This window comes from Phalacrocorax carbo, chromosome 2 (assembly GCF_963921805.1).
Source record: "Phalacrocorax carbo chromosome 2, bPhaCar2.1, whole genome shotgun sequence".
Classification (NCBI taxonomy): Eukaryota; Metazoa; Chordata; class Aves; order Suliformes; family Phalacrocoracidae; genus Phalacrocorax; species Phalacrocorax carbo.
Genome location: NC_087514.1, coordinates 96,674,760 through 96,702,006, shown reverse-complemented (window position 1 = coordinate 96,702,006; position 27,247 = coordinate 96,674,760). Strand labels below are relative to the sequence as shown.

Sequence of the window (27,247 nt, the reverse complement as noted above, 5' to 3'; positions counted from 1 at the left end):
TCAAAAGAAATAAGTGCAAGGTAGTGGATGTGAAATCGCAGCTTCAGCCCTTCGCATTGTGAATAGGAGAGCGCAGACTAGCGGATCTGGAGCTTTGGGAAGTCTTTTATTTTAAACCAGCCCAGAAGGAAAGAGCCAACCACCCCTTGGCATGAGTCAGGATTCCACCTTCACCCATGTCAACTCCAGTCAGGACTACTTAAGATAGAGGAATAAGCATAATCCCCAGAAAGTGATTACAGGACAGCAACAGCAGCTTCTTATTGCACTACCCTGCATCCTCTTCTTGAGAAGGAACAATTCCAGCCCCCCAAAAGACATTCAGTGTTGAAACAAATCCTGGCAGAAGAGGCTTTTTGTCATGAAGGTACATTGTGTTCAGGGAATGACTCCTTCCACTCCAACCCACATATACAACTGACCTCAGATTGCTAAGATAAATAGATAGAAAGACAGAGCTTGGAAACATGCCATGTTCCCACAAATTCATTAAGACACACTAGCATGTGTGAAGTCCGCCACAGCATTAAAGGCAGTTTGTGAAGAGCAACTGTGATTTAGGGAACTCTGTCGAAGCAGATGTTAAATAGCATGGTTTATCTGCTACTTGCTTTCAAGAGACCTTTGAAGCTAGTTTATCTAATCCTAACGTTGTTCATTGGACTTTGAACTCTCCTAGAAGCCAATAGTCACTGGTTTTAAAAATAACTTCTCGAGCTTCACCTACCATTTTCTCTGCCATGCTTCAAGTTTCTTGCCCTCCACAGTCTCCAGTTTGCCATCAGGCATCTGGCCAATATCCAGTATATCCCTCTGTGCTTTCATCTCCGCAATCCAGAATCGAGCAGCTCTGGTTTCAAGCCAGCAGTTCCCACAGTGCTGGATGCAGACAAGAAAGGCTACCCCTAACACACCCCACGCAGGGTATAACAGGACTCTAGAGTACCTTTCTGCAGGCATGCACAGTGCATCGACTCAAAAGAAATTAGGAGATCATTATCCTATGCAAACAATATTTTACTTAGAATTAATCATTAAATGCTTTTACATTTGATAAAGGTTTTAGCAGAATACTCAAAGAAAGCCAGTACATGCATCAGTTTGGTGGCTAAATCATAATATTCAGTTCATTTTCTATTTCTTTGATATTTAATGGACCCATCTTGCAATTTTTCAGAAAAACTTGATGTTATCAACCCAGGAGTCAAAGCCAGACCACTCAGCAGTGTGTATTCTTTTTAAGCAAAAAAAGGATCAACATCAATGTTATTTTTCTCCCCTTTTTTTCCTTTCCATTTAAAATAAATTAACATCCTTCACAGGATGTATTCTCTACACTGCATAAGGTGCTCAAATATGAAGAGCTTTAATGAATTCAAGGGTTTGCTAGTCAGAAGGAACCAGGAACACATTGTTTTCTACTGCCTTCTTCATTGGGCGTTCATACTGCAGGGAAGGAAAAAAAAAAGATAATTAAAACATTTCAGAAGTTTACACAAATTTTTGTATTGCATAAGAAAGGAAACTATACAGATCTTAGAAGCACATGTAGATTCAGCTTTTAATTCTCAAGCACCCACCCTGGAACAAGATACTGCAGGATGAGCAGCTCCCATGATATGATTGCTCCTTCCTCAGCCCTGCCCCTCTTCAAAGGTGTCCTCCATAAGGAGCACCTCTGGTAAGGGAAAAGCCTGTGTCCCCAAGCAACTCAGTGCTTGTAATGGAAACTTTTCTCTAGGGAAAGGCTCAGTATTCCAGCTTTAACAGCTAAAAGAAGCAAGCCCTCTGTTTTCAGCATCTTTTCTAAAATCCCAGGCCCAGCCTACTGGACTGACTACAGACATGGCTGTTCCTTCAACACAGGGAGCTTTCTTTAGCTCTGTGCAGTGCAGGCACACGGCATCACACATGTCATAGTAATCCATCAGTCCTATTGCAGGAATGCTAAACCCCAAAGCCATCAGGTCTGTGCATAAAAGCGGGAACAGCAGCAGCAGCAAAAAATATATGTGCACGTGATGGGATGGACAAGATGGAAACTAAGTATTGTATCATAATTAACAGAGTATTCAGCTTAACCTACAAGTTAAAATGAGGGCGTAAGTTAGTGATTAGACTCTGAAGAGTTTAAGTTCTTAAACAGAAATACTTAACTGGGATATAAGGTAAATGAATAGATTCGGTTTTTAGAAATGAAACTTGGAGGCATCAAGGCTAGATGTTGCCAGACCTAAAAAGCAGATGAGAGAAAGCCTGCATGGTGTTATTGGGCTGCAGAGCTCCTAGCCACTGTATGTCACGGACGCACAACTCCAAGGGTAAGTGGGACAAAGTGACAGAAGAGAACTGCATCAGGGGTTACTAACTACACAGAAACCAGCCTTGGGATGAAGGAAACCCCAAGATATGAACCCAGGAGAAGCATCACTGCCTGATGGTCCTTGTCCTTACCTTCTCTCTTAGGCAGCTGCTTTTCGACCACTTTCCTTAGTCTCTAGCAGGGCAAACACTGCTTTCTCAATGCTTTCCATGCATCAGAAGTGGGGGTCCTACAGCTCAGCTAACTAAGGGTTTCCCCTCCCAGGACTCCAGCTTCATTTTGCTCACTTCCAACACTTATCAGTCAGGCCACAACTCAGAGTCCACTCATGTAGAGCTGCTTGCGTACTGTACATACCGTTGTATTCTGGGTAGCGTTGGCAAAACTCTTTGCTGTTTCACCCAGGGCTGAGTCAACAGACTGAATTCTGGAAGAAAAGTTATCTTGGCTAGTTTGTCTGTGAAGCATTAGTACTTACTGATGCAACTTGAACAGATATAGTTACCAATAAAAATGAACCTGAGGATTGCCCCTTTTGCAATTTTCTGCCCAGCATTTGCACCAACAGTATCTTTAATATAGGAAATTATTGCCTCCCTCCACCTCCTCTGACCTATAGATACAGACATGATAAAAGGGTGCACACCTTGTTCCAGATTCCAGTACAGATCTCTTGAGGTATGTGCCTTGTCCTGCACAACTTCCCATGCAGAGAGTCCCTCATTGCACCCTAGTCCCAATTCAAAACCCTCATGAGGCTGCAAAGGCTCCATCAATGGACACCAAGTGAAGATGCCAGACTGGGTTCAGAATAATTTCCAATATACCAGCAAGGGTACTAACCAGCCTAACTAGTCCCCTCTTTGACCGTGAGGGGACTTGTGAGCATGCAGGACAGCCAGTAGAGACATACCTTTGCTTTTGCTGGTTGCAGAAAGAATTCAGTTTGAGCAACTGTGCATTCCAGAAGTCCTAAAAAGAGCCCCAAAGAAAATCCCCATTACTTGGGAAGGGGTACCTCCGCAGGCTGGCACACAAGAAGTTGTACACACCACTGCATCCCTCTCCATGTTTGCCAAGATTTGGGTTTCCTTCTCTAGACTGGCAAGCTCTTCAACAACAATCTTCTGGAAGGTCTCCAGTTTACTCAGCCTAGCGATGAAGAACAGAAACAAGTTTGACACTTTAATGTGCAGTAGCACCAGGCAGATGACAAGCCCTTCAGCACCAAACCTGCCTTTAGGCAGAAGCAAACGTCCTGCTGAACTACATAGGGCAGTTTTGTTCTCAGGTTTGTCACAGAGCACATGAATAGCTGTACCAGGTCAAACTGAAAAGGAGTTTAGCTAAATGGACTGTCTTAGACAACAGCCAAAAATGGAGGGCCAGGACAGAGCATACAACAGGGTTCCCAGTGCAATATTTGCCCTGCATACTCTCTCAACCTCCAGGGACTTCAGCAGAGACATCCCAAGCTGAAGACAGCATCTTGGCACATATAACCTCTGATGGTTTTTTTTTTACCATGGGTTCGATACACACATATGGTACTGCCACCGGATGCCAGTGATTTCTAAACCTTAAACAGCAACAGCCTTATCCATTTGGGTTTGTCACCTTTCCCCTGGCAGTGGGATGCCAAGCCATCATCTGATGGTGACTTTAGAAACTACCCACTGGGGTATGACAGATTTGGCACAGCTCTGTCCCCACTGTCCTATATGGCTTTGGTTGGCTCCATATTACTAAGTTAATAACATCAAAGCATGGCAGCAGCTCACCACCACCAACTCTTCTGTCCTAAAACATTCCCTGGTTTTGTTTTTGGAACTCAAATTTCTCCATGTACCTTAATGACAAGCAAATTCTACTCAGACATCCTATTAATACCAGGGATTTTGCACTTTAAGGCTGTTGTTTAATATTACGTTTGATCCAAATCCTGCAAACTGAACGTGTAGTAGATATGGAATGCTGATAGACTTACTCACATCTCAAGCTATGCTTGTATTTCACTTATTATAAATCCATTATAGTTTTTTTTTAATTTAAATCCTATCTGAGAAATTTGAGAGCCTGTGAAGCAAAATGACCTGCTTAAAGCCCTATCTGGTGAGTGCCTGTGAAGTCTACTAGTTGGCATTTGTTTCATGCACATGGAAACAATCTATGGAAATGGGTCTATAACAGACCCCTTACTTTTCTTCTCGCCCACTTCATTAAGTAAATCAGAGTCTGGCTTCTTTCTCAAAAGATGTAGAAACAGGGGCTACTAACTGTAACAAGAGGGTTGTGTCACACAGATTTGTGAACACTGATAGCAATCAGAAGACAGTCTAAGGACTGCTTCATCAACTGCTGCTAACTCAAGCTTACTTGGCATTAATTAATTCACCCACTCTACCCTTTCAGGAAAGGCAGGAAAAATCCCAGGAGCTATGCTTCTGAAACTCATCTTATGGAAAAGGAAGGAGAGATACACAGACAAGCCATTTTGCCTTACAAACCATAATGAGCACAGTAGCTTACTGTCAGGTTCACTTACAAAGAGGCATTTCTTTTCACATCAAAATTTACGCAAAGCTGAAGCTGTTTTCAGTCAGCAGCAGACAGCTTACCTGCACTGGTGTATCTGGTTCAGCAGGGCAGACACATTCTTCTCTGAAGTCCTCAGGGCGTTCTGCGCACTGGTCTCCATCCTTTTGTACCGGGACTAACCACAAGACAAGCCATTAGGGGACGGGCAACGGCCCAAGCCAGAACCTCAAAGTCTAGCTTGCAAAACTCTTCCCTGGAAGGCAAACCCCTCCGTGGGCTGCCTTTCAGCTTAGTGGAAACCATCTTATGTCAAATGTAAACCTAAGTGAGATGACACATAAGTAGGATACTGCAAATACGAACTGATTTTGTTCAGCCACACTAGTTACACCAACAGAATTCTATGTAACCCATGTGACTTCAGGTCAAGGTCCTGCTCTCCAGCCAGCAAAGCAGCAAACTTCACCTATACTCCACACATTTAACTGCACAAAACCAGGTCTTTATTATCACCACTTCAGACCAGCATTAATGCAAACTGTGCATTATGCAAACACACACAAGCATTTTAATCATAACTGATTTGTAAATGCAACCACCTCCAGCCTTGATTCTAGGACTAGTACTAAAAATTTAGTGTGAACACCTAACACCAAGTCAAAAAAAAATAATCATGGTTGCACAGTACAAAGTGCTGATCCAGTACAGATCTGTTCTTGGCCACAAAATATATATGGGATATTTATGCAAACTGCCCTGGTGATAAAAAGGTAATTTCATTTACTATGAGAAAACGCCAAACATGGCACATATGTTACGAGAATGCACATTACCCAGAACAATTTCTTTAGTTGGTGGATAAAGCTTTCAAATGCAGCAATCACCCCTGAATCACTGAAGTCTTCAGGCAGCATCTTGGAAAAAAACACATCATCTACACCATCGTCCATTTCCTGACCTAAGAGTGAGCATATGCCCAGTTAGTGCTGTGCTGGAGGGCTTATTGGGATATAAACCCTTTTGCTACTAAAGGGTTTGTCGTTCATGTGAACAACAACATTTGTTAGAGAGCCTGAATTTGAGTCTTGCTCTTCTAGAGCTCACAAACAGGACGGAAACTGCTCCAAAATGCATTGAGAAAGACTTATTAGAAAGCAATGTGGGAGAAGAGGCACGATATTAACCAAACACAAAGAGCAACATATTTGCATATGGCACTGCAAAAGTACAGCACAACGAAAAAGAGTCAGGCCACCGTTTTCCTGTCTTCTACTTATTAATTTCGAGGAAACCCTAAACCCCTTCTGTTCAGAGTTTGCAGTGTTTTGCAGTTACTTTTTCCATTATCTGCATGCTTTTTCCAGTTTCTTTTTTAATAGCTCTGGACAATCACTATTCAGAAAGACTAGAAAATGCTGGCATCATTGAGGGGCCTCCCAAGTGGACTGTGGTTAGGAAACCCAAATTTCCTTATTCACAGCTCTACATATGTGGTATCAAATGGCAGTGCTGCAATACATGTATTCTCCTACATTCTGACTTTTGGAGATGATCTCTTCCCCTACATGTTCATCTCTAAGCTTCCATATGACTATGATTTCTATCATCAAAAAAGAAAAGCTGAAAGCATTTAAACACTTCACCTTAATTGCCAACCTGACTTTACCTGTTTGGCTCTCTGCTTCTTTCTCTACTGAATCAAGAAATTTCCTTGGTGTATAGGAAGCGTCGGAGGACAAATGAGTTGTTTCCCAACTGGAAAATTTAGGCTTTTTTATGACAGTGCCGCTAAATATATCTAGAAAGAGAATAGAAGATGTTTCAGAACAGACCTGTAGTTTTGCAAGAGGTACGTGGCAGTACCTACCACCTACTCAAGCAAAAAGCACCACTGGAATTACCAATCCTGCAGAAAAGCAGGCAACTTAATTTTAGGTTCTGGCATCACACTTACAGGACAGGACAAGACTGTACCAGCAAGTCTCTTCCCTCGCAGAAGTGGGCAACTACATTACCTAGTGCTATGCAGGTAACTGGAAAGCTACCACATCTCCATCTTGGAGACAACTTCATTTCTTGGCCCACTATTCTAACCAGAAAGAAGACTCTTGCCCAGATTCTTCCCCTTCTCTTTTCCAGTCCAAGCTCACAATCCGTTTATGCTCATTTGCTCCTGAGCTAATTTCGGTTACTGCTTAAATATGAGTTGCATAAATATACAGGACAGAGGAAAACTATTCACACGCATAACAGCCGCCTTTTCTGCAGCTTCACTAGAGTTGTCATACAATTACTTTTAACCCAGGAAAACCCTTAGGAATGTGGTGAGGGAGGCTGCAGCCTGTACATTAAGGAAAACTTGAAAAAGCAAAAAATAATAATTTTGTCTCACTGTCCACTTTTTCTGAGATCAGTGAGGTGTCTGTTTTTGAACAACCATCTCTCTGGAGTCTCCACAGGGCAGAAAGCAGGAAGGTGGTGGAGTCCAGGACAAGGGGGCCGGCTGGAACACGAAGAGCACACTGAAGTAGATTTAGGGTTCATGGCCCAAGTGTTCAAATGCAGTTGCAGAGCAGACCTGAAATTTCTGAACATAACCCTAACTTCTGCCTTCATGTGGTATCAACTCCTCTCCCACTGTAAGACTGTACAGTAAACAGTGATAAAAATTAAGTTCTCAGCACTTATCTTCCTCCAAAATTGAGCAGATATGTTGGTGCAAAGGTATATTCTGCAAATGCTGAATAGGTGAGAGACATTGGGAACCCGAATACAGCCAGCTCATGAGAATGCTTTTGTCTGCAGTCAAAGCTTCAGTGACTTGGTTCATAGTCACAGCAGTAATTTAAGACAGTCTCTCTCAGAACTATATCAGCATCAGAATTAGGATGAAGGCAGCCCGTTGCTGCTTGACTTTCTTGAGGGTCGGTTGTTTCCCATCACAGAGACTGTGCTGCAGTTTTGAATTAGTTCATCTGAGTTCTGTTCTATTAAAGAAAGGTCCTTAAATGTCACTTACCTAAAAAATGCTACAGCAGTAATAAAAGTCACCATTTACTAAATGCTTATAATGATGTCTACGCCTACATCCTTAGGTACAAAGAAAGTCAACAACTTTCAGGGGTACTTATTTTTTAAAATGAAGCTGCACTGCACTTTCAAATCATTAAAAAATATGAGAAATAAGTAAAAGCCGCCCAAAACCTATTTTATCTTGGGTTTGTAAATCCCTAGCTCTCAAAAGCTATGCTAGTCATTCCCCTGTGGTCAAGGACAGGATTTAAGAGTTAGTAATGAACTCAGGAACATACATGAAGCATCTTGCCGTAGCCTATCATGATATACAAAACAGAAACAGTAGATATTTCTTATGCAAAAAGTATCCTTCAAATATCAAAGAGCTCAGTGCCTACTTGTCTTTGAAAGAAGATGACAACTCCATCAACACCCCCTTCTATTTTTTAAACAGCTCTTCCATGTTATTGAGACTGACAAACCTGAGTCCTTCAGCTTAGAAGTTTCTTCTTCTCTTGACAATTTGCCAGATGCATCATGAAACTTCTAAGGAGAGAAGGACAACAAAATAAGAAGGTACCCATCCTGCACTGCAGACAAGCTGCCAGGTACTTGCCTAGTTATAGGAAGCAAAGCGACATGATGCATTTGTTTTAGATGAGAAGTAGGCTGACAGCAGATTAGGAGGAGTTTAAGCGCTGCATACTGCACCTGCGTGGCCTTCTCCTCATCACTGGAATAGGCCTTTGCAGACAGATCAAGTAATAGTGGACTCCCTTCGATCTCCTCTGAGGACATTTCATCTGCATGAGAGATCAGCCAAATGGCACAGGCAAAACAGGCTGAATCCTGTATTGACTAGAAACCTCAATTTAATGACATGTGCGGAGGGGGAAGAAGAGAAATCACCACCCTCTCTTCATACAGGGAACAGACAATGGCTCAAACACAGCCCAAAAGGTGTTTTATTTCTGGCTGCCAGTTAAGTTCATTCCTTCACCTTTCAGTAGCCCCAGCTAATGCTTTCCCTGCTCAAGAGGCTTTATCTACAAACAATATCCACCCCCATAGCCTTTACAAGAAATATCACAAGGCAGAATTTTTTTAATTTTGCCTTTTTCCTTCATATTTTCTTCATAAACAAAAAAAACCAAACAAAAAACCCAAAACAAAACCACCACACACCCACAGGTATCAAAACAACCTTTTTAATGCATTGAAAAAGAGTAATAAATACCAGCAAGATCTACTGTAGGTAAATTATCTCCCTTGGAACTGGATGTGGGTTTTTTCTGTAGCATCACCTTTTGAGGTCTTTGCCTTGATGTTCCCTGCTAAAACAAAACCAAGTTAAATATGTATTTTATTTAAACTTTAAGTACAGAAGTAGGGGTTTGGGTTCGGTTTTTTGGGGGGAGGAAGGGTTTGGTTTTTTAAACACAATAAGAGCAAAGATACACTTGAAATGTGCCTAACATACTGATAGCCTTCTCCAACACTCAAGGACATCTGTGCCCTGAAGGTCAACGCATGCCTAAGTTCTCCATTTAGTCATTAGAGTTGTATAGTGAATGAAGTTTTTCATATGCAAAATCAAAGCATTTTAGTCAAGAGAAAAAAAGAAAATGTTTCCAGGGGAAAATAAAAGCTTTTAATGGAACCACCAGTTCTGGAGAGGTTTCCCCAAACTTTCTGTATTTACATGGGGACCTTTCCGAAACATTTGATACACAGCACTTAACGGCTGGCCACTGGAAAACTCTGACACTGCTAAACTGTATTTTATTTTGCTTGATTATATCTAGTCCACTAATTCCCCCACCAGTATAATCCATCGTTAGTTTTCCCAGAGCTATAGCTGAAAGTGGAGAATGACAGCGCATGAACCAGGACGACCAGGACGCAGCATGAACACAGGACTTGGAATAATAGCCCTGAAAATTGCCAGCAAAACGCAAATGAGAACATGAGCTTTCCCAAGGCACCAGCTGGCAGGACAGGGCAGAGGACAGCACAGGGTCACAGACTGGTGGGACCCAACTGGGATTTCTGCAGGTATTTGGACAGGCAGGTCTGGCTCTTGAGGCATGTCCCTAAAGCCAAATTCGTTCCTGTTGGAACGACACCTTCATCAGCTTGGTGTCACACCAGACTTGTGAACTCCTCCCCAATTTTCTACCTATTGCAGGTAAATATTATACTCAGGGCTCATGCACAGTTGTTTCTATGAAGTTTCATGTGTTTGCCTAAAGATGTCCTTGTTTCCCCAGCCTCTAGTAGCTCAACAGTCTCAGCAGCACTTAGTAGGAAAATTTGTCCATCAGAACATTTGAGAAGAAAAATGACACCAGTTTATTTAATTACCACTCATTTGTGCATGTTCTGCATATGTAATGTTTTTAAATCTGAGGCACCCAGGCATGGCACCTCCTTACCTCCTTTGTCTGCTGGTCGCTGCCACTACTTGGGGAAGACACTGGAAGAACTGCAAGAAGAAAAGATTACCTGGTTACTGACAGTGTAATTGTATGTCTTACCCAGTTAAGGATTGCACTGCAGCTAAATAATCCAGTTTTGCATTTGGTTTTCCAGGCATTTGCAAGAGAAAACTTCATTACACTTGCATTAAGCTTCAAAACCCCTTTCAAATGAACCTTCTAAATGATGCAAACGTATGCAACTTGCTGCATCCAGAGCAGTTGCCAAAAAAGGGGTAGGCTCAGCAGCTTGTCTGATGATCCCCACGGCCCAGCCAGGGTGCGTGGGCTGACACTGGAATGAGAACAACTCCTCCCACGGAAACACAGTGTAAAGCATAATTTCTCCCTCAACTTTCTTTTGCTTTTTCATCCCTACAGAAACCAACATCTACCTGAGCCAGGCTCATCCTCTGTGAGAGGGACAGAGACATTCTGACTCTTTCAGGGCAATTCAGTTTGAATATGGAGGTCCCAGCAGCTGAGGCAGCCATAGAGCAAAGACACAGGGGAGGTTTGCTGTTAGTCAGGCTTGAGCAGAGGATACTATCAGAGATTATCGTATCTGATTTTGTAAGTGACTCAGAGGACAATTGGCCTGTCAGCATATAAATAGGGAAGCATCGTGCCATCGTCTGCAAACTGTGGTTTTTCAAGGTTTATTCCCCAAGTCAACTGTATTTCTGCAGACAAGAGGAGTGAAAGTTGTAGGGAGGAGGTACGGCAGATCCAGAGAGATCTTCCTCCTCTTATGTTCAAGAGCACCAACACAGCCATCAGTTCAGTACCCATAGGCTTTTCAGCCTTGTTATACAGAGGACTGCACCCATGCAGATATTTAGAGGCCCAATTTGCAAATGAACATTTGAACCCCGGTACATTCACCGGAGCAAAGGTGACAAGAGCCCAGTTCTTCGAGCACAAGGATGCACGATGCACCTCCTCCTTGGGCAGCCCTCGCTGTCAGCCTCAAGCTTGCTCTCTCCTACTCAGTCCAGGACTCAGGCAAATCCTCCTTCTCAAACCACCATCAGCCATTTCCTTACCTGCAGCACACTACGTTGCACATAGCTAAGTGTCAACAGGGGACCAAGCTTACCTTTTAATTTACTTCTCACCCTGGGTCTTTTTCGGGTATAGTCAAGAGATTTTGTCAGTGACCGTTGCTGAGGGTCAAGGATCCAGCTTTTTTCACTCTGACCAGTGCTTGTATTTTCATTGTTGCTTTCAGAGAAAAGATGTTTCCTATAACCAGACTAAAGACACTACTAAGAGTGAGTCCTGCTCAGTCAACTCCCTCACGTCCACCCAGAAGCCCCCCAGCCATTCCCCTTCATTTGCTACCAAATTATTCCATTTCTTCCTCCCCACAGTGCACCACGTGAAGTATTTTAAGTTGTGAAATCTGCCAGAAGAACAGCAACAGTTAACTATAAAACCAGCAGTATAAAAACACCAAAAGGCAGGCTCTTGCCCTTTGCCTTGTGGAGTTTGCAGCATCCTCCATCCTCATCTCTCCCTCCCTCCTGCATCCAGATAAAAAGCTCTCACAAGGAGGAAAGCCTCAGCATGCCTGAGCTGCAGCCAAGAGCGGAGCAAGGAAAAAAATGAACAGACATTCGTTTGCTGGCCTGGCAAGTCCTGGTGCACCCTGGCACTGCTTTTGGTAGCAACAAGCAGACTATTTTGAGGCACCCCAGGCACAGATTTCTCCACCTCCACGCTGGGTAAGCCTTAGAACTGCAGCCTCTTGAAGGATGCAACCAATTTGTACAGGTGGATACACACAGCAATCAAAGGCTCTAGGGATGAAGAAGCACAGGTGACCTACCAGCCTTCTCTCAAGCTTGTTTGATTCCTCATTCTTTTTTCCTGTTTCATAATTCCTGCCAAGTAACCCATAAAGACCAGAGTTAGACTAGCAGATGCTGTGACAGCACATCACAGCAATGCAGAAGGGGCACAGCCAAATAGCAGTGGCAGGGGGCTCCTTAAGAGGCAAGCTGGATAAAAATAAAACAAAACTGTTAATGCACAGTCATTAGCGAAGTTTTTTCTGCTACTTTCAGAAACTAACCAAAGAAATCTGGGAATACCTGGAAATCATCAGCTTTTGAAAGAAAAAAATCAACTTACTTAGAGGTGGCAAGTCCCTGGAAGTTTGCTATAACTGGAAGTGGCCAAAGCAAAGCAAAGAGTGTATACAGTTTTGAAAATTAAATCAGTAATTCAGGAATACGATCACAGAAGGGGAATGTTTGAGAGTTAAGTCTTATTGCCAAAATGGACACGAGTCATTATTCTCTCAGGTACTCTTTAAATATTAGTATTGACAACATCCATAGATGCTGTGGCAGCTACGCAAGTTACTACTTCTCCCAAGTTACAGCAATAGAATGAGAGGAAACAGCTTCAAGCTGCATCAGGGGAGGTTTAGATTGGATATTAGGAAAAATTTCTTCACTGAAAGAGTGGTCGGGCATTGGGACAGGCTGCCCAGAGAGGTGGTGGAGTCACCATCCCTGGAGGTATTTAAAAGATGTATAGATACAGCACTTCAGGGCATGGTTTAGGAAGCATGGGGGTGTTGGGTTGACAGTTGTACTGGATGATCTTAGAGGTCTTTTCCAACCTTAATGATTCTATTCTATCATTCTACGAACTATTTTATTAGAAACATCACACAGCCTTTTTGATCCCAATTCATAACAGCTTAACTAAGGCAATGAACTCTTCTTTCACAGAGCAAAAGGTTCATAAATGGTGGATATAAAATCCTGTACCTCTGATTTTGTGAAGAAGCTCTGTAGCCAAAAATCTTTCCTTTGGCTTCAGCAACCTAAAACAGAAGCAGGTATTTTTCTTAGACTTCAATTACCCTGTAAAATAGTATACAAAACTAAAATGTATCAGGACTCAAAAGGGCTAGAGGAGGAATGGATTACAAGTCCAGAATGGAAATTCAACTTTTTTAATTGAGTGGGATTTGTTGATTGAAAGTGTCAAATTATAATAGACAAACATTTGGCTTTTAAAAATGGGCTTAGTTTCTCTTTAACTTGCTTTATCAATAATGCTTATTTTAAACAATAATGTCATAAAAATGTCATTTTAAGCACTAACACCACTAGTAGCAGCGTGCTGTAAATGCAGCGCACAGTACCTGGACAGCCTTTGGACAGGGCTGTGGGATGTTGGGCAGGGTACCATGAAGCAGGGTTTTATGCTGACACCCAGTGGCAGTAGCAAGGACTGGACAGTGTCCAGTTTATAACAAATTTGGAGTGTCCCATTAAGCACCCATCATCTCTGATTTAACAGGCAGCAGCAAGAGCACCTGCACCAAGGAAGAGGCTGAAAGCCAAAAGGTTTGTACACTGGAGCCACCTTGACAGAAGCCATCAGGAACAAGTTTTCAGCTTCCTGAGAAAATCTGAACTGGTCAAAAGTTTCAAAGCAGAGTGATTCATTTTTATTCAATTTTTCCAAGTCTGCAAATATAAGTCAAGCTGAATTTCCAACAAAAGTTTTGCAGTGACTGGCTTTAACCAGGGATTCCCAACATGCCAAGTGTGGCTTGAAATGGATTTCAGTCTATTCTAGTTTAGCCTAGGAGCACAAAGTGAAGGATGCTCAGCAATCTGCTTGCAATATTCCATAAAATGCAAACAGAAGTTGGCCTTCAATTACAAAGATATCCCACAGCCTCGCTCAAGCAACCACTCAAATTCCTATTGCGGTTGGTTTTATCACACAGTACACACCACAAGATTCAAGAAGTGATGAGCACTCTCCCCGCCTCAAAAAAATATTCCCATGTATAGCACCACACAGAAATACCGGAACCTCAGAATCCGAGTTGCCTGTTTTACTATAACAGCGTGTCCATCCTTACTGCATTCCTGCAGTAAGAGACATCCCCTGCTTCAAGTTACTGCTGTCTATTAGGTGCTGAGCTGGGACCTCAGCCCCTCTCCTAACAGCCGTCTCAACTTTACCTTTTCACGACTTGCAGAGTCTGAGTTTTCAAAGTCATAGATTTCCTTCCTGCAAAACAACATATATGTGGCAGTGCCGTACAATCATGATGAGTCACCCTACAGAACTTCACTATGAATATGGGGGGGATAAAGTGGTTTGTTTCCACCCCCTCCGCTATGAACCCTGTTATATAGTAAACACTCAGATACTTCATATGCCTCAAATGCTGTTTTCTCAGCTTCTGAAAAAACACTTGTTCCTTTCCTACTTAGCCTCTATTATTGTCTGCCTTGATTCTCACTCTTTCAATTGTAGATTTTTAATTTTACAATAAATATTCAGAAGGTATAAGTTAGCCTATCCCTGTTTATGTAGTGGACACTTTGTTCCCACGTCACCAATAATAATACATGGTAGGAAGAAATCATGAATGGAAAGATAATTGCAGAAGCATTTAAAACAAAAAACCCATTTAATTCCCTTTTGAAAATTCTAACATTTAATGTTTGTTCTCTAATCACGTCCCTATATGCATCTAGATTTTGTTTTCATGTCTTTCAACATTTAAACTTAACTGTACCTTTATTTGTTTCTCCAAGTCATAACTATTTAAAAAAATAAATCCTACAACTATTGCTCAACATACAGTATATCCTCCCCTTCTTACTAGTGAAAGAATAGGAAGACTAAAGAACTGAGCTCTTCTCGTTAAAGCTTCCTGAAGGAAAGAAATGCTCGTTTTGATATGAAACACTAGAGGGAGCAGAGTGACCAACTACGACCTTCTCCTCCAGCTCGAACTTCTACAGTCCTACTCCCATTTTACACCTATATTTGCAGCATCAAGTTATTTGATCTTAAAACCCAGAACCTGTAGAAATGAGAGAGTTCTGCACCCATTTTTCCCATTTTTATCTACAAGTAATCAAAAGAAAAAAACAATCATCTAAACATTTGGGGTTTTTTTTAAGCTAAGGGTCAGTAGGCTGAAGCAAGTCACCCAAGGAAGCCCCGGAACAGCCAGGACCGCAGCAGGGACCCTCATGTACGGTTCATTTTGGTCAGTTGCCCAGCAGCAGATGTTAACTTGCACACAACACTTGGCAGAGAGCACAGGGGGAGGGTGCAACAAGGCAGACTTCCAGTGCCACAGACTGCATATGGCCCTCACACCCCTGAGTGCATCTGCCCTCAGTCCCACTAGCTTTGAACATGAGCAGACGGATTTATACAGGTGAGGGAGGGGGACAAGCTGAGAAAGAGGCCATCCTGAAACTCTAGGACATGAGATGCCAAAAAACTGGGACAATATCAGAAAAAGCTTATGTATTTGTGAATGAAGCTGCCACTCGCTGTTGGATGGGAAGAATACAGTTGGTTGAGGAAAAAATGGAAAAGCCAACATGACATAGTATCACAGAGGTGTGGGCATTTTTGGCAGACATGAGTTAGCTTCTGAAATCTTTATTACTTTGGGGACCCAAAGGTTCCCTGAGACCAGCTATGACCCATCATAGTCTCACACTTGTTTTGCTGTCTGTTCTGTTCAGACAGCCCACCCCGTGGGCACTCCTTCCCCCCATTAGTGCTAGAAATGGTCTAAAATCACCCAGTACACCAGACGCTGCATGGGCACAAGGCTTGTGTGTCATACCTGCCTTCAGCCCTCTGCTTGGCAAAACTTGGTTTTCTATTTCTCTTTTCCCAGGTAGAATCCTTCTGAAAAGAAAAGAATTGCAGGATCTACAGACCACCATATGCCAAATCATATTCTTATCCTACAGGCTGCTAAGAGCAGAGGTAAGGAGTGTCAGGAAGCTTCGTTCCTCCTATCACAACTGTCCACCTGCAACTGTTTCCTGCCAGGTTCTTTCCTACCAGAAAGTATGAGTGTCCTGGAGCTGAGACTGGGGGGCCAAGGGGGTGAGGATACAAAAAGTAGTAGCTCAAAAGCTTTGAATTCATTGTGCAGCGGGCAAGTGTTACAAAACCTTTGAACTGTCAGTTAAAAAATTATTTAAAAAAAACAACCCCTAAACCTAGTACCTGGAAACGTAAACCCAAGGACAAGCCCAAAATGTGCATTTCTTATAACACGTAAGTACCTACTCCAAATTAAAATTACTGCCTTGGGAATTTAATTTCTCTTGTGTAGTGCATAGGTTTGTGTTTTTTTTAAATACCTGGACACCTCAGTAGAAATTTCCAAGTGCTCAAGTTGTCTGAAGAAACACAATTACAGATGGCCCTCAGTTACTTGTTAATTGACACAGATTGCAAGCTCCTGTGCCAGGAGTACAGAGATGGATCTAATGTGGGAGGATCATTAGAGCTCAGATGGAAGTCTACAGCTGTGTTTATTCAGTTTTCTAAGACTTGCTTCCCTTCAGGAAGCAAACCTTTGCTCTTGCAGACCACGCATACGTCTTGTGACATGAGTGTCCCACACACAGGTCCGGGCTGGTTGCCCACACACCGTGCTCCTGGAACACAAGTACAGCACACCACTGCCAGGGTATATACACTGAATAAAGCTCAGCTGAGCTTTAACTACTTGGTTGGGCCACACTAGAATGAGGTTGTCAGCTGTTGCCTCTGCGGCTCTTTCCTGGTGCTCAATGGCACATGACATCAGCTATGACACCACATGGGCTCATGACACTGCTCAAGGGCAGGAGCAGGTCAGTGCACCCTAGCCACCTTCTGCAACTCCACCAGATTATCTCTTCCCTGCCCCATGTCTCTTCACTCAGGTGGGCCCCAAGGCAAACATACCTTTGGTGGTGACTCCTCCATGGGTTCTTCTTCTGGGGGCTTCTCACTGGGGACAAGAGGACACATGAGGGGAATGTAGTGCTGAGGGGGCTGTTCATTTAAAGCCCAAAGAGTCAGTTTGTGAAGCACTAAGAGGAAAAAAAACCTTGCACCAATTAGCATCAAAGCAATGGTTCAAAAAGTGTGTAGGGAAAAAAGCTAATCAGTCCCTCTACAGAAGTCCAGCTCATTAACTATAAGAAATGCTGTCCCGCAAAGCTCTAAAAAAAGTATATAATACTTTTTTTCAGTATATAATACTGAACTCAAATTCACATGATCTTTCACAAAATTCATGGTCTTCATTATGAACAGCTACATATCTGGTGAGCTCCGGTTACACAGCTGAAGTTAAACTCTCTGTAATACAGCTGTACGCTCACCTTGTATTTGGAGTAAATCAGTGATGAGAAAGAAAAGTCACACCAAGGTAGCAGCCGAGCCAGTAACCAAACATCACCATTCTGCAAGTCCGAAGTGCTGTAACTCTGGGCCACCAGCCCTACTACCCAGGGTGGCAAAACAGAAGCTTTTTTTCTGTTTAATAACTGATGGAATAAACCTCAAAATCACATGCATTAAAGACCCAGGGGAGGAAAAACAGAACAAAAAAACCCCAGGAAATAAAACCACCTTGCAATTTTTTGTCTGCAAGACACTCACCTAGGCTTAGCTTTTGTCCTTGGAGATGGAGTTTTGGACTTTTTTGCTGAAGAAGGCAAGGAAACTACAGCTTCACCTTCTGGAGCTACTATGAAACGCTTCAACTGCGTTTGCTGTAAGGCCCACAAAAGCAGAGCCTTCACCATGTCACTTGGGTGACACTTAACCGGGTCAGACTTAAGGAACTGAAGGGAGCCATGCCTGACCTGAGCCTTGGTTAGTATCTTCTGCGTCAGTCTGCTGGCTCACTGCAATCACGGTGACACCAGAGTTAACCTTTTTCTGCTCAGAGACACGAAACCATGAACAGAGCATGCATATGACCAATAGAGAAGTGGGAGTTTTTCAGGAACAGAGGTTTTTCAGGGCTAGCCTGTGGCAACAGCTGGATGACAGGTTTGTTATTAGCCATGCATAAAACATTTTAGGTTGTATAAGCGATACGATCAGCTTCTCACTAAGAGCATCCCACCATCCCCTTACAAGATGGAGTAAATTTTCTTTGTTCTTTTTAAAGCAGTTTTGCCAAAATTTCAGCTCTGGAGGCTGACTTCCCAGCAATATAAGATGGAGTTTGAAAACAGTGTCGGATTTGAGTACAAACCAGCTTTCTTTGAAAGAAGGTTTTAACCACTAGCAGACTAGAGAAGGGGGAAAAGAGGCACAAGGATGGTTTCACCATGTACCAAACACTTACTGCTACATTGCCTGTTAACTGCTGGCTGTGCTGAGAGGCTAAGTTGTTTGATACAGTCTCCGTGTTTTCAGAGTTTGAAGGATCTTTCCTCCTCTGTGGATCAGTGGACTCGGGTATCACTGCAGAACAGCAACTGGGGTAAGAATGTCATTGCAGTAATTGAACACACACACACCACTCCCTCTTTCCATTCTTACACATGTGCATAAAAACATAGCAGTGCAGCTTATTAGGCGCAAACATCAAGATCATGTTTAAGAGAGCAAAAATAAACATCTCCAAATTACCCAGTGCAGAATAACAATGCTAAATAAACATCATCTTGAGCCTATCCCTTCTAAGCCCCTTGATACTATATAAGATATTATAAACTTGTATGTATTTATTGCTACCTTGACTTTTAGTTCTAGAAGACATAGAAAAACCCTTTGTGTCTAGCTAAAGCAACAGACCAGCAAGACCTTCCACCATCTCTCTGTTTGCCTCCACTGAATCTCCACCAGGCACCGTAAACATCGTTTCACTACAGATGAACTACCTTCTGCCCTTTGTACTCCTTGATTGCTTCAAGTAGTAGTGCCCACCTTGTACCTCTGTGTGTGTGTCATGGTGGACACTGATAAATGAGCTTCTCCCTCACCTGCACCTCCAAGCTCATTTTGGGTTGTAACTAGAGGAAGATGGGAAGGACTACTGAAGAAGTTACTGCCTCAGACATCTAGAGCTGGAAGTAGCTCTTCTGAGTATTCAGCTGGAGAAATCTGAAATGCACAGTCACTAAGAGGAAAGCTAACTAAGAGGAAAGTAAAAATTGGATTTTAACATTGGCACAGAAAGAACGCTACCTAATCTAAGGGCTCTTCAAACTTGTGATACATTCCTGAGGCAGCAGGTGGTAACAGTACAGCGCAAGCTGTGAGTTCATAGTCTTAGAAGATGTGGAAATATGTTAAGCAAGTTACACCAGGGAACAGCCTACCACAAAAAGTAAATCACTTTAAAAACTGAAATACAGTTGCCAGTTTTGCAGCAAGGACATATACCAGCCTTCAAACAGCAAAGATCACTATACAGAAAAAAGCCACCTCTCAAATACTTTGATACTGAAATTGAGCCAAGGAAACATTTCCTGTTTAAGACCAATTTTGATTGTGTGCACCTCTTTTGCTTTTGTGCTGAAAGCAGCTTTTCCTCAAACCATGTCACAGCCTTGGTGGGGATTTACAGAACTTCAGAGTGGGATAAAGGGGGAAAAGGAGCTGCTTTCTCTTCCCCTCAGACATTTGTTTGGGTAAGGCACCCAGTCTAACACCTGTGCTTCGGGCTCTACGTTCCCTCAACGTCTATCATTTGGAACAAAATTGAACTCAGCCAAAAGATCCTGGAAAGGGACATCTTGCAGATGTCGTCCTTCACTGACAACATGGGAAATGACACCGTTTAATCACAGCAAATTCAATGTGCTCAATTCAAAGAAATACAAAGCATTGGCTGTAGGCTGGTGAGAAGGAGGAAATAACGGCTATCCCAGGCCCTGCTAAGAGCCTTCCCTACTGTAAGGCACATAGCTATGCTTCTAGTTGGGGCACACACAGACACAGCCCTGCAACACAAGGTATCTATTGCAGCGCCTGCGATGCCCCTGCATACAGCAGCAGGTGACCTCCAGCAGAGAGGAGCTGTGCTGCTGCTCATCTCCCTCTACAAACAGGGACTGCGGGTGAGCATTTCTGCCCCGCTGGATGTGCTTCCGCAGCAGTCCCAGGCACCGCCAGGGCATCATCCACTCTGTGCAGGGTGAGGGCACTGGAATGCACCATTCTCTATCACACCACCTTGTTGATAAACAGAATTCGCCTCCCTGCGGGAAGCCTTGGTAGGGACCGTCCCACCACACACCTCCACTGCGCAGAGCAGGGCGCATTAAGTGCCAAGGCGCAAGCGCTGGTCCACCAGAGGACCTGCGCTTCCATGGGCACACAGATGCCACTGTCCCCTCCTGCAGGGATTCTCCCACAGGCACCTGCACAGCCCAGCCAAACCAGGAACCACGCGTGGGCCAAGCAAGGGAGGCTAGATGGGGGCATCCCACTGCACTGCACCTGCAGGTGGAGGAACGCTACTGCGCACACTTAACATGTCAGAGGTCAGCCAGCAGCTGAGACGTGCCTCGCAAGACTACCTGCCAGAGCACAGATCCTCTCTGTGAGCAGTTCCCCCGCCCATGCAGTCCCAGCCACAGATGGCCATGGTGCCCACCACAAACACCAGTTACAAAGCTCACAAGATATGAACAGCAGAACACTGAACTTGGGGGTTGCTTTGTTTTTGCGTTGTTTTTTTATTGTGGTTAACTGCAAGCTGTGGATTGAAAGCGAAGATACTTATTTTCAAAACTGAGCGATTTAAATTTCATGAAATAAAATAACGTTTTTTTTTTAAATCACCTGCTTCGTTCTGCTTGGCTTGCATCCCAGCATGGACAGACTCTTCAGCCACATTTATCTGTTGGTGTGAATTAATCTCATGTGAAAGTGATCTTACAAAAAGTAGTCCTTATCTAGTAAAGGTAGCTACTTACCATCATTTTTTCATCTCCCAGGACTTTTCTAAGTATACTTAAGATTTCAAACTCAGCACTGAAAGATAATTTGATTTTTGTTGCTTCTGTTTTGTTAAGAATAGCAGGATCCTTCATGTAAATTTTAACGATCTTTTCTCCATAATCCTCTGGGTAAAAAAAAAGTTAAATCTGTTTAGAGCAAGACATTCAGTCTATCACTCCAAAAACTTTTGAATAAGTGTTTGGGGTTTTTTTTGTTTGGTTTTGCTTGGTTGGTTTTTTTTTTTTAAACTGTCTCTTTTACAACTTGCCCATGCATTTCCAACTACCCTGTTCACCCATTTCTTTCTTATTGATCTAGATGATTATGCTATTCCCTAGCACACCTATAAACTGACCCCTCAACATGTCCTGCTTGGGTAAGGAGGGTAGGTAACTGTGCAGAACAGGCCCTCAGACAGTCCAAACAGAGCTGGTGCGAGGGGACCATTAAAGCACATGACAGGGAGCAGAGAAGACACAGGAACTCTCTTCAGCAGTGCTAAGATTTTAGGTTTGCTCCCTATGTTTTGTGGGCCCACATCCAAACATAGGATAATGCTGGTTGGAAAACCTTACCCTTCAGGCTGTAACTGCTGACAGCTTCTTTCGACAGCCTCACAGAGTCCCAAAGAGCACCCTTTGAAAACCAAAGCCACCACATCAGAAGGGCTGAGTGAGCACACGCTGCATTAGGGCTAACCCAGGGCCACGTGGGCTTTACTGATACCTCATTACTGTCCACATAGAAAGTCACACTCTGGCTACCAATGTTGAAGTCAATCCAGAACTCCTCCAGCTTCTCATCCGATGGCTTCTTCACCTGGAGAAGAACAGCTGTGCTGCCATTCCCAGAAAAACCCCACAACAGCTGTCTCAGTCTCAGTTTTCTTTAACAAGATGAAATTGGAAAAAGTTGTCCTACATGTTTGTACACATATGCATACCGTACAGAAATAAGAGCTGGGATCAACTTGTGAGTTGCCAGCTTACCACTCACCCCACCATACCCAGAAAGTCAGACGGGGCTCTACATCAACCAAGGGAAAAGCAATGCACAAATGCTCGCATGTTTGTGGCAGGAGAGTCTGTGAAAGTTTTCTCTGTTTCTGAGCACTTGAAATAAGCAGAAGCAGTGGAACTTGGTTTTGATTCGATAAAATGGTCAGGAATGGTGCCACAAATGCATTTACTTAAAGACCAGTAAAGCAAACGGCAGGATCTGTAACTGAGACTATGACCTCCCCTACATGGGCACGATGCTAATCTTGTTTTCTGGCAGCCCAGGAGCAGCTCTGCCAGAGGAATCAGAGTTGTCCTGTCCTCCTGTTTCCTATTAGAGATCTCTCTTCTGTCATCACCATGAAGAGAAGCACTGCCTCTATCTGGCTGATACTGCTGCTGACTCTGCTTTTGTAATTTGGGAGGTAAGTGACAAACAAGAAAACTTTCCAACTAGAACAGAAGGTTAGACTCTACACTCCAGAACATTAAGCTCTCTAATGAAAAACAGGGAGGGGAAAAAAACCCACCTATACCACAGAAAGTAACATTTTAACAGCAGTAAGACTGTAGGGAAGGTGTCACAGCGTTAAGGACTATTACCTCGTTTGCATCAGCAAAAGCAGATATGCAAGGAAATGAATAGACTCTGGAAGAAAAGCAGACTTCATGTGATACATTCAACACCAGAGTTCAACTTTATGAAAGAAAATCATTAAGATGGGTTACTAATCTGATTTCAAAAAAAGAATTAATAAATTCCTAGAAGTAAATTAAGCTTGGAAAAGCTTAGAGAATACAGTATTTTAGTAATGCTGCATTGTCTTCATTGATTTTACTTTCAAAAGAACCACCATTAAAATGAATGAAATCTCTGTCTTAAGAACTTAATTATTCACATTCGTGATGTAAATCCTTCAGGGTTTTTTTAATATAACCCAGGTCAGTTTACAGTCCTAGATTTTCCTCTCGGCACTAATGACGGCACCACTTTATTCTGTTGGTTCACAGCTTACCTTCTTCCATCCCCAAGCCTTTCATTTAGCTGGTTAAGAAATTTTCTGCAGTCCTTCAAGACAAATGACATCTTATTAAAAATCAGGCTACATTTCCTTTGCAAAGTTATTTTATTGGGCTGTGACCTCTACTCCAGTTAAAAGCTTAAACTAGTCAGTGTGATGCCAAAGGCCACTGGGGAAGAAACACTCAGAGTGCTACAAATGGTTGGGCCCAACTTATGGCCAGCAAGCCTCCAAACCTAAACCACAAAAATTAACTTATTTATGTTTTAGAAGTAAAATAATTTTGAAGCAAGAGCTATTTTAACAATATGCCATTTTATATTTCCTAGATTGAAAAAAAAAACAAACCTCACCATCCACAAATAACTAACTTTGTGTATTTATAAAACCAATTTTTTAGGAACTTCTTACAAGGACATCCTAACTGAACTCAACCAAAACTAGCCCCTATACAGACTTGTCAGGTATGTTTTCAAAATAAGGACCCTCACCGTCTCAAATTCTCTATCCTTGATCTCTTTGAAAGCTTCAGCAAGATAGCTATCTTCAAACCAGTGGTGAACAAGGTCATCCCTCCATTTTTTTGTCATTAACCTACAAAGTGCTTCTGAAAGGGCAACCTGAAGGTCATAATCTACATGGTAAACATAAGCACAGGATGAATATCCCCTTCCAGCATAACAGAGGCTTATAGCATTGCTACAAGTATACCGTACAGTTGCATTCATCAGCAAGCTTCAGTTTCACCTAGGAAAACAGCAGAGGGTAAGAGCCAAGCATTAGCTCCAGGCTCAGTGAGGTCGAGGTGCGGAGCACTGCTAACCATAAGACACAGGCATGCATTGGGAGATGTTTGTGAGGATCAGGGAGGGGATGAGAGCAAAGCCTCATCACCAACTCACTCCAATTCAGTTCCATTTGACATACAACGGTAACACCCTAGAAAGGGTTACTGCCGGGAGAAACCAATCAAGATTTCCCTCAGGAGGCTATAAACCTTATTGACTGAAGTCTGTCCACATTGTGGCAAAGTAGTTTTCAAAAAATAAATTTTAACTAACAGCAAGCATATTTTGTAAACATGTACATAAAGCTGATCTAATTACATTTCTGCATACATCAGTTCAGCTTTTCTTATTAGGTAATATGAATTACTAATACTAACCAGAAAGAACTAATGCATTGTTGCATCTAACAATTTTTGATTAATATTTTCTTAAAGTACCATCTGATTTTCCTCCCCAAAAATCAACTATCTATAAGGAAATAATTTACATTATAATTCATCTTTAATAAATAAGCAGATTAAGTAAAGCTGGACAACCCCAGCTTCATAAAAATAACCACTAAGCACTTCTTACCACCAACCTCCAGTATAGTTTTTGCAATGTCTTTCCTGAAACAACATAAAGCAATGAGTTAAAGTGGAAATAACTTTAACTCCTGTAGCTAAACACCATCTTCCTGCAACAAGATTTGGAGGGAAAGCCACTTACGTGAGTGAGCACATCTCTTCAGACAGAGGGAATTTCTTTCTCTCCTCCCGCGGGACACTGTCGAGTATAGAGTTGAGGGTCCTCAATGCCTTTCCCCCCACAGAGGAAGGAGTAGAATAGGAAGGGAAAGAATTCAGTAACATGTTTTTTCACTTTTTTTATCTAATCACACACACTTGCGTGTGCACATATCTGTATCTTCTTCTCCTAGTAAGAGTCTTACCTCCTGACGCAGAGCACAGCAAATATCTGCTTCTGTCACTAGATGCCCTAGTTCAGGTAAAAATAAATTCACCAGCTCTTTCTTCCCTAGAAAAATCAGTTGAAAGGTTACAAGCTAGCAACAAGCTGGTCCATATAAAAGATAGTTGAAGTAACTACAGTTTGTGGTGTTGAAGGAATAAGAATATCCCAGCTGGGGATTCAGTTTTAAACAAAGCTTCAACCTGGCTAACTATTGAAATAGGTACAGAAAGGAGAAGCTACTAAGTGCAACAGATAAATCTGTAAAATACAGCTTTTGACTAAGTCAAAGCAAACCACTAGAACATTAGCCAGAAGACACTCATGCCCACTCTCCTCCCGCTAGAATAAGCTACAAGGACGAATAAGCTCAAGTTACCAGGCCCACAATCTAATGCTTTGTTTTTACATGACTAGTGAGCCTGGATGTCTGGGCACGTGGATACTTGCTCTTTCTGAAAGCACCTGCTCCCCTGCCCTAATGGAAAGCCAGCTGCAGCCACAGACAACATCTTGCCACTGAAACGAACGAGACACACGCAGACATCCGTCCGCCTAGTTAGGTTGGCAGAAGGAGTTACCATGTTATTCTGTGGAGGTGGTTGCCTTCAACAAGGGAATAACATCTGAAGCCACTAGGAATAGATGTGCAAGAGCAGACTGTCTAACCTTAAGTCCTTTCAGAAGCACCACTTACTCTGAGCAAGTGAAATACTTGATGTGGATTGTTTAAACAAGATACCACAACTAGTTGTTTTTTTTTTTTCCCCCAGCATATTCAAAACAAGCAAATAAAGAGAAACAATAAAATGTTTTGTACACCAACATAAATGTTAATGAAAGCTAGCTGGCGGGAAATTAGGAGGATTTAAAGAAAATATTGCAGAGGGAAGGAGGAGGTAGGGAGTGGAGGGGAAAAGAGAAAGGGAATAGAGTTCAAGCAGAATTAAATAATGCGCTCCTGAGACTGAGATTCAGGATTTCAAGGAATAGAAAGAAAAGCAATACTGACCTTCATTACTACACCTGCAAATCACCTGATGGAAAAAGTAAAGGAAGCCTCCATTAACACACCACAACCCAAGAACAGCCGTACTCAAAGTGCCGAAGCATTTATGCCCCCACTGTCACACCTTTCAGGGGCTAAAATAACATAAAACATTACTGTACCCACATCAGGAAAAGCAGTGCCACCTGATACAGGTATATCATGTATGGTCACCCCGAGCATACAGGTTGGCATTATGCAGGGACAGTAAAGGGAGCAAAGCACCCACTTCCCCCAGGGATTTCAGCAGCACTCGAGTGTGCAGAGCCTGCAGGTTCCCTGGAAAACCCACATCGTGGCACCACTTCATTACTTTTACTGCACATATGGGCCTATGTAGAAACACATTTTATGTTAACACATAAAGTACCAGATATCATAGCATATGATATCTGAAGGATGTCAAAGACTACTGAGGAAAATTAAAAATAATTTTAAAAAAATAACTACTACAACACAAATAAAACAACACTTCATCCTCCACAGTGAAAGCATATGGAAAAAGTGGACCAGGAAGACAAAGAAATCAAATTTTGACAAATAAGTAGAGTGTTTAATTTTATTGTGGTTAGTAGAGAAAGAAGAAAATTTTATTTTGCTCAAATACTTTTTCTCAAGTCTCCAGAAAAGAGTCCTAAGTATTCAACTAAATTCTGATGCAAAAAGTGACACAGTTCTGGTAAGCTACAGGCAAGACTAGGGGAACAGCTTGGGGAAAGAAGCTAAACACATTCTTCCTACTGAAAACTTATGTCACTAGGCCTCCAATACTTTTAAAGTTATGAATATTTAAAATAGAAACCTAAATGAGAATTGTAAGCAGTTCAGATTACTCTTTAGAAATAAATCATCCGTTTCAAACCACAGCAGGAACAAATTGCCAAGACCACTGTGGCAGACACATTTGCATGTAAGGTGCAGCTCAGTGGCAGTATCTTGGGTTTTAAAACAAGGGCTTCAGCACAAAAGCTTTTGTTTACAAGATGTGTCAGAACTTGCACATTTTCCTGCAAAAACAAACACTTGACTTCACATTAGAAAATGAACAAACACTGCAGCCCTTTGCCACCCCATGGCAACTTCTCCCAGGTGCATCAAATCTCAGCCTAACGCCAGCCCAGAGCAGGCTCCTGGGCCCTGCCTGTCCCCACCACCTGAGGTGCATCCCTGGCTCAGTCCTAGAGCACAAGGTCTGCTTAACTATTTATTTTTTAATAGAAAGCTGTTTGTGAACAACGGCTTTCTATCCAATAAAGGCAGCCCTTCTGTCCCCTTAATACACGTACATACCAATGCAGAGTCAAAGAAGTCTTCAAGAAGCAACAT

The 27,247-nt window shown here is 42.5% G+C and overlaps 1 protein-coding gene across 1 annotated transcript; it reads right to left on the bottom strand.

The window, feature by feature from the left end:
• Positions 1–761: 761 nt before the first annotated feature.
• SYCP2L (synaptonemal complex protein 2 like) lies at positions 762–27,247 on the bottom strand. Its single transcript, XM_064441734.1, has 32 exons — positions 27,212–27,247; positions 25,886–25,910; positions 24,854–24,939; positions 24,631–24,719; positions 24,496–24,530; positions 23,626–23,768; positions 23,129–23,181; positions 22,716–22,761; positions 21,841–21,933; positions 21,690–21,750; positions 21,090–21,238; positions 20,956–21,013; positions 18,509–18,627; positions 18,024–18,093; positions 17,812–17,857; positions 17,110–17,155; positions 15,989–16,050; positions 14,352–14,400; positions 13,137–13,192; positions 12,185–12,239; positions 11,453–11,609; positions 10,312–10,361; positions 9,114–9,210; positions 8,588–8,679; positions 8,359–8,422; positions 6,528–6,659; positions 5,695–5,819; positions 4,942–5,036; positions 3,376–3,475; positions 3,237–3,295; positions 2,681–2,750; positions 762–1,446 (listed from the first exon to the last, which is right to left on the bottom strand). The coding sequence occupies exons 1-32, from the start codon at positions 27,245–27,247 to the stop codon at positions 1,387–1,389; spliced, it is 2,478 nt and encodes an 825-aa protein (XP_064297804.1). The 3' UTR covers positions 762–1,386.

What these genes read in the sequence shown, in the direction of transcription:
- SYCP2L (XM_064441734.1), bottom strand. Translation starts at nt 27,247, where the DNA reads ATGTTGCTTCTTGAAGACTTCTTTGACTCTGCATTG. An exon ending in TGGGAGATGAAAAAATGATG is followed by an intron (nt 21,014 to 21,089) that starts GTAAGTAGCTAC and finishes TCACACCAACAG; the next exon opens with ATAAATGTGGCTGAAGAGTC. An exon ending in GCTTCTTCACAAAATCAGAG is followed by an intron (nt 12,240 to 13,136) that starts GTACAGGATTTT and finishes GTTACTTGGCAG; the next exon opens with GAATTATGAAACAGGAAAAA.